At 37.0% G+C, this 13,523-nt stretch overlaps 1 protein-coding gene across 1 annotated transcript in view; it reads right to left on the reverse strand.

Annotated features, from left to right (window-relative positions):
* LOC100734059 (solute carrier family 40 member 1-like) overlaps window positions 1–12,445 on the reverse strand; it is a 53,688-nt gene extending 41,243 nt beyond the window's left edge. Inside the window, exon 1 of the mRNA XM_063234140.1 lies at window positions 3–12,445. Within this exon, the coding sequence (XP_063090210.1) occupies window positions 3–278 (276 nt within the window). The 5' untranslated portion in view covers window positions 279–12,445. The remainder of the gene's footprint in view (window positions 1–2) is intronic.
* Between the last annotated feature and the right edge of the window lie 1,078 nt (window positions 12,446–13,523).

The following is a 13,523-nucleotide window of genomic DNA, read 5'->3' on the forward strand; positions in this document are numbered from 1 at the left end:
ACCAAACGCAGACAGGAGGAAGTTTCAGATCTCTCACTGGACTTCCAGAGGCCAAAGAGAAAGATGAATTTTAAAGCAGCGTAGCAAACAGTTTCGGAACCACACTCGGGTGTTGCTATCATGCACGCTTTGTGCGGAAAATGCTGGAGGTGCAAATGTGTCCTGTGGGTCGTGGAAAGAGAGGCCAGCAGTTTCTGCCACCCGTGACAGCCCAGCACAATATGCTCTGGCAGGGGCCTTTCTGGTCGATAGGTCCATACACTGGGAGAAGGGGACATGGAATGCAGCCAGACAGCGCTGAGACGTGTTCAAAATATCCTTGACATAAAACCCTGGACCCTGCAGGAACATTTGTTAAGATTCCTATAGAAAGGGAGAGAAATATGATCGAAATACATTATACACATCAGAATCTTCCAAATGGGAAACTGGGGGAGGGGAGGGCAAGAAAAGTGATGTGGGCAGGGAATGACTAAAGAGTGCTACACACACACACACAAAGCTGCCTGGGTGAAACCCATTTATCTATATAACCGAGACACACTACTGAAGAAAAGTTCAGGAAGAAAGATTGTTGAAGAAAAAGTTCTTGTTGTACTTCTAAATATGTCAGAAATCACTTTGAGGCAAATAAAAGTGGATCATCTGTAGAATTAAGGGGGCAGTGTGTCCCAGGACCTCCACTAGACTGACAGACTGCTCCATAGGACCAGGGTTCCCCTAGCAAGGCTGCTTCCTATACCCTCTGAAGCCCTCTTCCTATACCCTCTTCCTATACCCTCTTCCTATACCCTCTGAAGCTTCAACTCTCAAGAACAGAGGCTCATCCCTAGGTGCTGGCCAACCTGTGAGGGGAAAATTCCACTAAAGGCTAGTATCAAGCACAAGCCTTGGGCTGGTTCTCGTGGGGTGATCAGCCTTCCTTCCAAGAGGAATGCTATTCTAACTAAAAAAGATTACTTTTTCCTTTTCTTTCATTTTTTCTTTTTCTTCTTTTCAAGATTGAGGATTAAGGCCTTAGTCTTGTACATTTAAGCCAAGTACTCTATCACTGCACTCACTACATTAATAGCCCTTTTTATTTCATTTTGAGACATAGTATTGCTAAGGTGCTCAGGTTGGCTTTGAACTTGCAATCCTCCTATTTAAGCCTCCTTTTTTTGGTCTTTTTCCTTTTTATCGGTACCAGGGATCGAACTCACGACTGCCTGCTTGCAAAGGCAGGCGCTTATGCCGCTGAGCTAAATCCCCAGCCCCATATTTAAGCCTCCTGAGTAACTGGGATTACAGGCATGTATTACCATAACTGGTTTAGGACTATACTTTTGATTTTAAGCAGCCAATATTTCTGTGAAATAGTTTATTTATTTATCTTTTTTTTTTTTTTTCGTTAGAGAGTGGGATTGTGGATGTCTCCAGGCCTTTGGCTTGTAATATAATGGACACCATTTAGTGGTAGCTGGACCTAACAAAAATCCCTTTTCTCCCCTAAACATTCAATATTCAGTAAACAACACTTGAAGTCCTGACTCACTTCAGGACTTCAATGCCCTAAATAAGATATTTCTCCTGCACAGGCTCTGATTCCTGAGACTGCTTTTGGAACACTGAGTCCATACATCTTGTTAGTAGTAATGGCAGAGAGTTACTTGAGAAATGTAAGTTAACAAGGCTTTTAGTTTATAAATGTTCAACCAAAGAAATTTCAAAAAGATTTAATGAAAGCATTCAACTTGACACATTCTAGATAAATTATTTAAATTTTGCTGCAAATGTTTCAGCCTAAAATAAACGGCTTTGTTTGCAGAAATGGGTTCCACACATTTGTCAAAACTCCTCATCCATTTAAAAGTGCTTGTAGTCCTGGTAACCGGGGAGCTCAGCAGAGCTGAGAGACCTAAAAGCTGGCAGGGGTAACATAGCCCCACGATGGTGATGCTGAGTCTCATTTCTGCTAAATTATTCTCCCATCTTGGAGCCTACCATGGGGTAAGGTACAGAACAGGCATGTGGGAAAGGATCTGCTGTATTTACAAGTGTCAAAAGGAAAGGATGTGGTCCTAGCTTCACATCTTCATTGCACACATGTTATGCCACATGGAGGAAAAAAAGGAGGAAGTGGAGTTATTTTTTCCAAAAGGGAAATATCACAGGGAACATGGAAACATTTGTTTCCATCTTTGAAACTATAGGTGGCATCTCTAGTCATTATTCAGTGGGAATCAAAAAAGCCAGTTTACCACTCTAGGCAAAAATGTTTGTATGGATCAAATGGAGAATTGCAGAGTACCTCATCAAGTGGCTCCCAAGCAATGCAAGCTTTCCTAATTGAAGAACAATACACATGCATTTTTGTATACATGTACCTTACATATGTGCAGGTGTCTTTTGTGTGCATATGGGTAGGTGTGTATGTATGTATAGTCAGGCCATGCACTGCATAAGAATATTTTAGCCAGTGCTGGAACATGTATACAGTGGTAGTCCAACAAGATTATACTGGAGCTGAAAATTATTACCTAGTAATACCATATTCATCTTAATTTGTACAAGTATACTCTATAATGTTCCTTAATGACAAAATCACCTAAAGATACTTCCTCAGACCATGTCCCCACTTTTAAGCAATACATGTATATAAATTGATGTATGTGTGTATATATAAGTGGCTCCCAAGTTATACAGATTTTCCAGTTAAAGCTGTATTTCTAAATAGCATTAAGATGAAATGGTGAAACTCGGAGTTTTCTGAAACAGAAAGGTTTACTGAACCACTACAGATACCAGTCAGAAAAGGACCAGGACCTGAGACAAATTCCCCAACTACCAGCAGCAGGGTTAGGGAGCAGTTTGGAATAGATCTATAGAACCTAAAGCCAAGAGCATTTTCATAAGGAAAATTTGTGAGTAGAAAGCACAAATTGTTTACATTGAGCCTATATTTGCTATAGGTCAGAGAGGCAGGATAATACAAAATCAAAGGCCGTGCGTAACAAGGCCAGTTCACAAGCAGAATCTTTGTTGTTTCTAGATTGATTGAGATTAATAGTCCAGCCCTGGTTAATCCAACATTGTGGCACCTGGCATTTGACTGCCCGAAGTTATAAGTCAATGTTTCACATACATTCAGAAATACAGAAGTCTTTTGCTGGTTTGCCCCATAGCTGTTAACTAAGTAATTCTCCCTTATATCTGCTCTCCATTGTAGTTACATTTAGGACATATCAAACTTTTTCTTCCTTCAAATTATAAATCTATTTCTTTCTATATAGATATATACATATATTTGAATCTGAAATGCTTTGATTGTGAACAGAGAAAAAAGAAATAAATTCCTAAAGTTAGGCAGAGGCAGTGGATGGGGAAAAATTATTACTTAGAATAAGATGACCAACCTCCTGAAAAATACCTGTCCTCCTATAAAATATAAAAATAATTTTAAAATTTACCTCTTTGATAATTTTCAGCAGTTAAAAAATTAATACTTCAAAAAAGTTACTACTTCATGCTTTTCCATATATTTAAGGAAAAAAGCTGATATCCAAAGTAAATATTAAAATGAAACGGATGATTCAGTGACCTAGGCCAGCCAGATCCTATCCCTTTTAAAATACTGTTCTTGCTGTTTTTATTTACTGTTTTAAACAAACTAGTAACTGAGATATAGTTGTTAGGCCCGTGCATGCCAATAGATGGGTTTTTACTCTCCAAAGGAGAATATTTTCCCCCTCACCGCACAATGCTTGATAGAAATATGCACTCACCCTGGTAACCCAAGGGCATTCGCAGCCTTCAGTACAGAGTCAAAGGAGCTCAAGGAGGAAGCAGTAGGGAAGCAGATTAGACAGCAAAATACAGCACTACTCTTTAAAATTGTTTTTTTCCCTCTGAAACAGTGTCTCACTGTTACCCAAGCTGACTTTGGACTAGCTAGATATCTTCTTACTTCAGCCTTCTGAGTAGCTGATGAAATTAATTTGTAAGCAACGAATGCATAAGTTCTCCTTAAAACACTCAAATACTGCAGAGAAGGACAAACTTTCCTTTAACTCCCATGATCAATCCTAGAGCTCTGCAATGTTTTTAGGGTAGAATGTTTAAATAGTCATTTATCCATAGCTTGTCAAGAGAAAAACATACCCTATTCATTTTGATATACACAAATGAACTCCTGCTACATATCACTTCACAATTACCTTTTCATGCAATGGTGTCTGGAGACATTTCCATGTTAAGGCATGTAAGCAGTTCTACCTCATTCATTCAATTTGTGCCTGTTCCTAATAACCATGATGGACTGTTTCAACATCCATTCTTTGCCTCTTTTGGTCTATTTCAGAAGTCATTGTTTTGTAGTTGTTGTCACTAGCCTGAAATACTTACCAATGTTCTTTGGCTCAATTCTAACTAAGATTGAGACCTTTAAACTCAACTAATCATTAATACACTCCAACTTTCAAGGTTATTATTCATTAAATGAGAGAATTGGATTATATATATATATATATTTTAAATTATCATATAGTTATGGCAATAAATGTTTTCAGTTTTGAGACAGAGAAAAACTATCTCTTCCAAATGTCAGAGACAAGAAATTTGTGTGACATGGTCTCTGAGGAGTTTCATCACACTAGTGGAAATATGATATCCACAAAGTTAGGGCCACTGAGAAAGATTTGGCTTACCTCATTCTTCTGATATATGCATAGCAGCCAATAGCATGTGATGTCACGAGAGTCAAGCTATTTTTGCGGAGTTCCAGATTCACAAAATCTTCTAATAGAACATAGTTAGAAGTAACTGCAGTTAGGTTGTTTATTGGGGATGCAATTAGCATATTAGAAAATAGATTTGGGTAATAAATGCGAAAGGAAGGTATATGAGTGCTCTAAAAAGTTGTGTTCAGTCATTTGTTTAACATTAATTGAGCTCCTATGTACAGCCATAGGAATATTTAGTAAAACATCAAGGTCTTTAGTGTTTGTGCTTCCCAAGCACAATTACCCTCAAATAGAGCTTTAAAGTTTCTTTTTTTTATCGGTACCAGGGATCGGACTCATGACCGCCTGCTTGCAAGGCAGGTGCTTATGCCATTGAGCTAAATCCCCAGCCCCTAGAACTTTAAATTTAATTGTAGTTTAAATTAACAGCACAATGATCAGTAAGCCATTGTTTATCCTCCGTGCACAGGAGGTCGGTAAGGTCTCTTGCTCCCCAATTCATTGCCAAGGAATTTATTTGCTATTGGAGAATTTCAGTGAAGTCTGTTTGCCACTGTGTCTTACTGACGAAGTTCCTCACTGAATCCTAATATTAATGGATAATCAGTAGAGGAGGGAACAGTGACCACTGACAATAACCATTTTATTACTTTTGTCATTGTTTTTGAACAATAAAACAACTATCATGACTGATACTTTGGAGGGACTACAGGGATTCAAACTCAAGACCTTGTACTTGCACTTATGCTGCTGAACTATATCCTCAGCTGAAACAATCTTTCATCAACAGAAAACTTGGACCTATGATGCTATAGCGGGATGAACAGTGATGTAACTAAAAATGGGGTACATGAAGAAGTGGCATGTGAAGGCTGCAGTGTTGGAAGGGGACCCAGTAACTTTCTCCTGTCATCTTCCCCTTACCCTACGCTGTACTGGACTGTAAATGGCTGGGATTTAAGAGCACAACCTGCCCTCACACACACACACTTTCGGGTACAGCACAATTAGTTCTATCTTACATCAAAATGCTCTCCTACAAAAACATTTCCAGACATATTACAGAAATATGAAAATTACACAAAGATCATGGGAAAAGGCCCAACTGAAGATTGCTGGGTAACCCTTTGGGAACTAGAGCCTTGAAATCCAAAGGCATGTGAGGCACAACTGTGGTTTGTGTCTAGATGTCCCCCAACGCTTCACGCAGTTTCAGAGGGACTTTTTCAGAGTGGTTGAATCTAGAGAGTGTGACTCATTTGTGATGCAGTACTGGGAATTAAGGGTGCTGTAATTAAGGGCAGGTGACTTCTGGGTCAGTCCACTGATTGGATATAACTGAGGGACAGACGGGGGCTGGTCTCTCTCTCCCTTGTTGCTTTTGCTGCCGCCATGAATGGTTGCCCCTCTGCCACGTGCCACCCTGCCTCGGAACCAGATGATTATGGACTGCAGCTTCTACAAACTGTGAGCTAAATAAACCTTTCCTCCTTTAACTTTGGGTGTTGGGTATTTGTCTTTACAAGAGAAAGGTAACTAAGACAGAGTCTCTTTCCACCTTTATTTCTGCCCGTGAGATGCTTTGCATTGTTTTGTTCTAATTGCTATGTGATCTTAAAGCATTCTTAATTTTTTTCTCCAATTAAATCATGTCTTGTCCTCAACAGCAAGGCAAACAATTTTGGAAGTATCATTTTCATATTGCAAATCATACTTTCATGATTGAAATTGATTGTTTCCTAGCTAGTTGTCATAATTTTCTGCCCTTTAGATCTCTTGATCCACAGATACTTTTCTAACTAATGACATACAAAAACTGGTGTAGGGCAAAGATAGCACCAAACACCAGCTAGGCAGGAAGCTGTTTTTATTATAATTTCCTTATGTTGTACACACTGTGATATCCAGCTAGACAAGCTCTGCAGTTAATATATTCAAAATGAAAAGATTCCAAGTTCTTCAAAATTTGCATTCTCAAAGGTTGTCTTCTTGAATGTCTATATTTTAAAAACAATCTTCTGAAAATTCAGATCATATTTAAACCGACTTTGGAAATTGCAGCAAGAAACTGTGTCCACATCATTGGAGAATCTATTCTGCCGACATCCCTTGCTTCCCCCTAGCCAAAGAGATAAGCCATTTTTTTAAATTGTAAAATTGCTTTTTTAAAAAATATAAAGTACTCAACATACAGCTAGCAAGGCTCCCAGGGAGTTATGGCACAGAAAGAGAAAGGGACAAAGGACATAATGCCAAGAAGTGGGAGAGGTAATATAAAAACCCTGAGTAAGGTCCTAAAACAAATTTCAGTGGTGGACTGCAATTCTAGCTCTGTAGTTCTAAGCCCTCTGGAGCTGTCCAGCAACTACAAAGCCCAGGGAGAGAGGTGTACTTTGGATCCATTTGACTTGCTGAAGTGTCTGCACCTTAGCTTCACCTTTTATAAAATTCTTGATTATTACATGGATTTAAAAGGATAACAGTGACACAGAGGTTCTACTGGGCATTTACTGGCAGAGAGAAGAAAGCCTTTGCTCCCATCTCCTATCCTAAGCTTCCCTGCCATTCGTGTTTGTTTTCCTCTCCCCAAAGTGAGTCTTCTCTGACAGGTTGAGAGTTCAGAGTAGATAGACCCGCCCATTATTATTTTTGAACAGTGGGAAAATTACTTCATACCTCCAAATTACATATATTCAACAAATACTTATTGAGTTACTAATATGCCAAACAGTTATCTAAGAGAACAGGATTCAGGGACACCTAAGACAAGCATCATGTAACATGCTCACTTTGTTATGAAGTGAGAAACCATGGATGGCAGGGCTCTCTAGGTGGTGGGGCCTGATTGGAGACTAGGTGAGGTAGGGGAGATCCTGGAGGAGTGATGGTGCAGGCGCTGTGCCACTGAGCTGTATCCCCAGCCGCTTGACTGTTTTGAGAATGGCGAGGAGTTGGCCCAGCTGGAGTGAGGTCAACGTGGGTCAGGTAGAAGGACACGAGGCCAAGGAGCTCTGTGGGGCCAGAGCATGTGTGCCTTTTAAGTACTGTGGGATTTCAGAGTTTATGCAGTGATAGGATACAATTCAGGAATTATAGTGAAAGAGTGATATGGCATGGTTTCCTTTTGCAAAAACAACTCTGGCTGATTATGTGGAAAATGGACTACATGTGGGCAAATGCAGAAGCAGAAAGACCACGTTATATTAAGGGCTGCGGCAAGGGAGGATGACAGTTTACTAATCTATGCGAGTAATGGTAGCAAAACATACAAGGTGTTGTTGTGAGAGTTAAATAAGTAACAGGTTAGTGGCTTAGTAAAGTATCCAGTACAGACTAATAATGGATCAGTATGAGCTTTGTTTGTTTGTTTGTTGTGGCACTAGAGATTGAACCCAGGAGCACTCTATCACAGAGCTACACCCCCAGCCCATTTGTTTGTTTGTTTATTTATTTTGAAATTTTGAGACAGGATTTCACTAAATTGCCCAGGCAGGACTCAGATTTGAGATCCTCCTACTTCAGTCTTCCTCAAGACTGTGTGAACCTTTGATTTTTACTCTTGTAGTTTTATTTAAGGGGATTCTTCTACCCCAACTGTGTCTCCTTTTCTAAGCTTTGGCGCTCCTGTTTCTCAAAAAATTTTGAATATTCCTCACCCTTTTCCAAACATTCCCTTGAGCACCCTAGAGCAATGTTGCATATTGGAAGATTTATGCATGCAATTAAACGTGTTTGAAATGCTTTGTCAACGTGTTTTTATTCCTGGTGATTGTAAATCCTGTCTGTATCCGTGACATAAAGAGAATGCATGTGGGGTGTACTGACACAGTATTGCCTCCAGGAGGCATCTGGTACTATAAGGACTGTTTATGGAAGTTACAATCACAGGGAGACAGTACTTGATGAGTGAGATCTGGGGATGTTTAGTAGGACAGCTCTGCACAACAAATGATTTTCCCACTTTAATTTCCCATGCTGGCCTTCTGGGAAACATTAGGTGGCAGGGAATTGTCTGTTCAGGTTATGCATGGCCCAATTATAGGGAACTTGTGCAACCCGAAAGACCTGAGGAAATAGTGTTGAGCTGAAAATCAGCACCCAGTGGCATCACTAACAAGTACAAATCCTGGGAATGAAGCACTTTGTTTATTGTTATGTCTTAACTTCTTTATTCACAAAGTGGGAGCATTTCTTCTTGGAAGGTTAAGGAAATTCAGTAAGAAAATGTGTCTATGCATTTATTAAATTGCAAATCATCGTATGACTAGCTAGCCTGTCCCTTTGCACATGTAAATTGCTAATGAGATAGAAAATACAGTCTCTGCCCTAGAGAATTTATAATTCAATTATCAGTAATAAAAGAGCTGTAAGCTGCTATTAGAAAAGAAAATAGGAAATGTGCTTTCAGGATTATAGGCCTGGTTTTCAGAAACCAAACATCTTATATTTAATTAAACATTGCAGCTGCCAATTCTTTCTCCCCCAGTGAAGGATCTTTTCCCAAGCACATTCATATTGTACTCAAATACATTAAGGCACAGATACTCAAAATACTACTTCAGCTTTTAAAGACAAGATTATAAGTAACATTGTTTATGACACCCAGTTTCTTTTAAAAATGATGCAAATCAACATCTTTTCTGATTTGCTTTTTAAAATTATGATTGTCTCCTTATTGTAAAACAATTTCAGTAAGAGAAATTCTAAGCAGTTAGAATAAAACTGAAGTAATTCTTCATAAAATTTATTTTTGTAGTTAGATAATAATTAACTTCTATTCATTCATTTGTTATATGTCACTCACTAATAGATAATAACGTTATCTCCTATAGGCAAGTTTTACACAAATTTTCACAATTTATTCTAAAGGACACTTTTAGCCCAACTAAACACCCAGGTAGAAACAGGAAGTATGGAAGCAATAAATACTGAAAGATAAATTTTGTACAATTCTTTGAAGGAGATAATGTTCTTTAGTTAAAATATATTATTGAAGCAAAGTACCAACAAAAACAAAGAATTATGTTAAAACATGCTAAGATTAAAAATTTGATAAACTAAGTATGTTAGTTAAGATTACTGTGCAGATGTTGGCTGTTATTTAACCTCTCATCACTGTTCCTCTTCCTGCTAACAAACATCAGCTTGTTTAGGAAGTAGAAAGAGCCCTCTGTTTCAGTGTAGATGGATTCCTCCACCAGCTCCAGAATAAGCGTTTTTCCAACCGCATCACTATCCAAGGACAATGATTGGTCCACGGGGAGAGATGAGACCCAATTTATCCAGTGAGTTATAAGTAAAAATCTACTGGATAGACTTCCCATACAGCTTTTGATGCACTATATTAAAAAGTAAGCTCTGGTTAGGTATATATAATTCCTAGAGCAACCATTAAAATAATAATACAAAGAGGTAAACTAATAACTAAAAAGTCCAAAGACAGAATGGTATACTAAGAACTAATGGGATAATAGAACAAAAATGGAGAATATGCAGATAATGAAATGAATGGCCTAAAACCAGCCATCTCAATAATTACATGAAGTGTTAATGATCTAGCCAGGCATGATGGGGTACACTGTGATTCTAGCTACTCAAGAGGCTCAGGCAGAAGGATTGCAAGTTCAAGGCTAGACTGAACAATTTAGTGAGATTCTGTCTCAAAATTTAAAAATAAATAAGGCAGCAGATGCAGCTCAGAGCTCTTCTATACTGTGCCACACCACGTGCACACACACACAATATACATTTATGATTGAAACATATCATTTAAAAGATAAAGATTATTAGAGTGAGTAAAAAAATAAAACCTAACTACATACATGGTGTGGTAAAAGGAATACATTGAGTTTTAAAAATTTTAAAACCTATTACAACAAGTCACACTGCCATTAACCTCCTCCAAATGATCCCTCCTTGATTTGAACACACTGATCCCACCAATCTTGCCACTTTCTGAAGGACTTCGAAAGTCGTCTTTCGTGAGTGTCTTAGTTGTGCCATCATGGTTGACTCAGTGTCCTAAGCAGATTTAAAATGGTTACCTTTCATGGTCATTCTGACTTTGGAAAAGAGCCGAGAAGTTGCATGGTGCCACATTCAGTGAATAAGGTGGCGGAGGGCACACTGTAATGGTTTTATGAGCCTGCCTTTCCATCAAATGGCACTCAACTGTAGCATTCATCACATTTTTTATCACACCGTGTAAAGACAGGAAATAGGACATCTAGACTGCTTCAGTAAATGGCATGAATAATGTGAGAAGTGTGTTTGAAATGAGGGGAAAGATTTATTTTAAAGAGAGAAAAACAGAAAAATCAAGAAGCAAAAAAAAAAAAAAAAAAAAAAAAACCAGGAACAAAAGCAAAATGACAACAACAAAAATCAATGCCAATATAGAATTTCAAAAGAAGATGATAGGAATTTAACAATGGTTGTTATAGTGCATATTGTTATCCTCAAAGTAATTGCTCAGGCTACAAGATACAAGCATGCAAGACTGATCAAACAATGTATTTTAGGAGAAAGATATTGAAGGGGATTCATAGTATCATAATGTCTCTCTTACTACATCAATTTTTAAAAATTTAAACATTAACTGTATATTTTGCATACCCTACATACTTCTTATAAGAGATCTATTTCAAGTAAAGAAGATATAAGTAGGTCTGAGAGTATATGGAATAAGAAACAAAATACCACGAGTTCTTTTCCCAAATACTTTTAGCAAACAACAGAAGCTCAGAGGAACAGAACAAACAAAAAGGAGAACTAATATAACAAAAAATAAAATAAAACATACCTTAGCTTATCAGAAGTTACATTAGATGTAAATAGCATAAACACTCTAATTAGAAGACAGCCATCATCAGAGTATTTGAAAGAACATGACCTAACTATATGTTGTCTATAGGATGGTATTCAACTATGAATCACAAGGTCATTACTATGGGTTGAAGCCCCAAAATGATATTTGAAAAAAACCAGTAACCCTAAAAAGGATGGTGATGTTATATTAATATCAGGTTAAATATACAAGACAAAGAGTACTATCAAAGATAAAAAAGAACTTGTTGTAAAGATAAAAGGAGCAATTCATCTTGAAGGTGTAACAATTATAAAGATATATGTGCCTAATAACAGAATGTTAAAATACATGAAATAAAAGCGGACAGAATTACAGAGAAAAAGATGTCACTCCACTGCTATAATAAGAAATTTTAATACACTTCTTTAAGCAATTCATAGGCCAAAATAATCAGGAAAGGAAAAATAGAAGGTTTGAATATTAATATCAACAATCTTCATATAATCAACATTTACATATTACATTTATCAACTATATAATATTCTCTTCAAGTGCACACTTACCGAGATAGATCATAAGCTAAGCCATAAAATAAATCTCAATAGTTTTTGTTGTTTGTTTTGAGACAAGGTCTTGTCATACAGTCCAGCCTGGCCTTGAATTCACTATGTAGCCCAGACTGGTCTTTAACTCATAGCAATCTTCTTTTCTCAGCCTCCAAGTGTCAATAATTCTTTAGGAATTGATAGTATATAGAAAATATTATATGACCAAAGTAGATTTAAATTAGAAACCAATAAAAAGAAGATGTTCAGGAAACTTTAAACATTTGACATTAGAAACATGTTTCTACATAAGCAAAATGTCAAAGAAGAAACAGGGCAGGAATTTAGAAATTACTATCATCACAAAAGCAAAAATATCACATATTTAATACTTGTATTAGCATTTAAGTTTTAAAGCAATAATTTAATATTTTAAGATAAAATTACAGTAAATGCAAAGTAAGCAGAAGAAAATAAAATTAATTAGAACAAAAATCAGTAACACAGAAAAGAGACAATAGAGAAAATTAACCTAGTTAAAGTTAGTTCTTTGAAAATAATAGCAACAAACAGTAACTAAGGCCAAAATCTAAGTAATGGTGAGGTTGGGAATCTCTAATCTTCAGAAATAAAAACAAACCGATATTGGCAAAAGATAGATAGACCAAGAGAACAGAATAGTCCAAAAGTAGACTTAAATTTTTTGTGTATAATTTGAAGAAAAGGTCACTGACAATTGATATACTCAATTAGTATTTTTAAGTAACAAGGTAGTTCCATAGGAGGGGGAACATCTTTCCAACAAATGGTGTTGTAACAGCTGATTATCTATAGGGAGGAAAAGTGAACATGGATTTTTCTTTTAAGTCATGCAAAAAAATTAAGTCACACTGTAAAACAGGTCATTGTAAAACCTAAACAAAACATAGGAGAAAATTTTTTACCTTAGCATAAGCAAAATTTCTTAGATAAGAACACTAAAACATACACCATATGTAAAAAAAAGAGATAAATTGGATTTTAATAGTCAAAGAAAATATATATGAACAGCTGATATAGCATGTAAAAAGATATTTAGTGTTAGTCATCAGGGCATTGCAATTCAAAACCTCAAGATATTACTTCAAACACTAGGACAGCTGGAATTTTAGAAAGAGTATTAGCAAGAGGGTGCAAGAATTGTGTGTTCCTGGAGGAGGAGTATAAAATGATACAGCCCCTGTAGAAGACACCTCTGTGATTCTTCTTTTAGGTTAAGATTCAAAAGGTGAAACACAGTTACCATATAACTAAACAATTCACTCCTAGGCCTATGCGGAAAATAAACAAAACATGTGTCCACATAAAAACGTCCACACAACATGTTCATAGCACTTTATTTTTAATTACCAAAACAGAAACTTGATAAACCCAAAACTGATAACTTCTGGTAGGATGATGGGGAAAAAA

Source organism: Cavia porcellus, unplaced genomic scaffold (genome assembly GCF_034190915.1).
Source record: "Cavia porcellus strain 051 isolate PalLab524CR breed Dunkin Hartley unplaced genomic scaffold, mCavPor4.1 scaffold_2, whole genome shotgun sequence".
NCBI classification, from domain to species: Eukaryota; Metazoa; Chordata; class Mammalia; order Rodentia; family Caviidae; genus Cavia; species Cavia porcellus.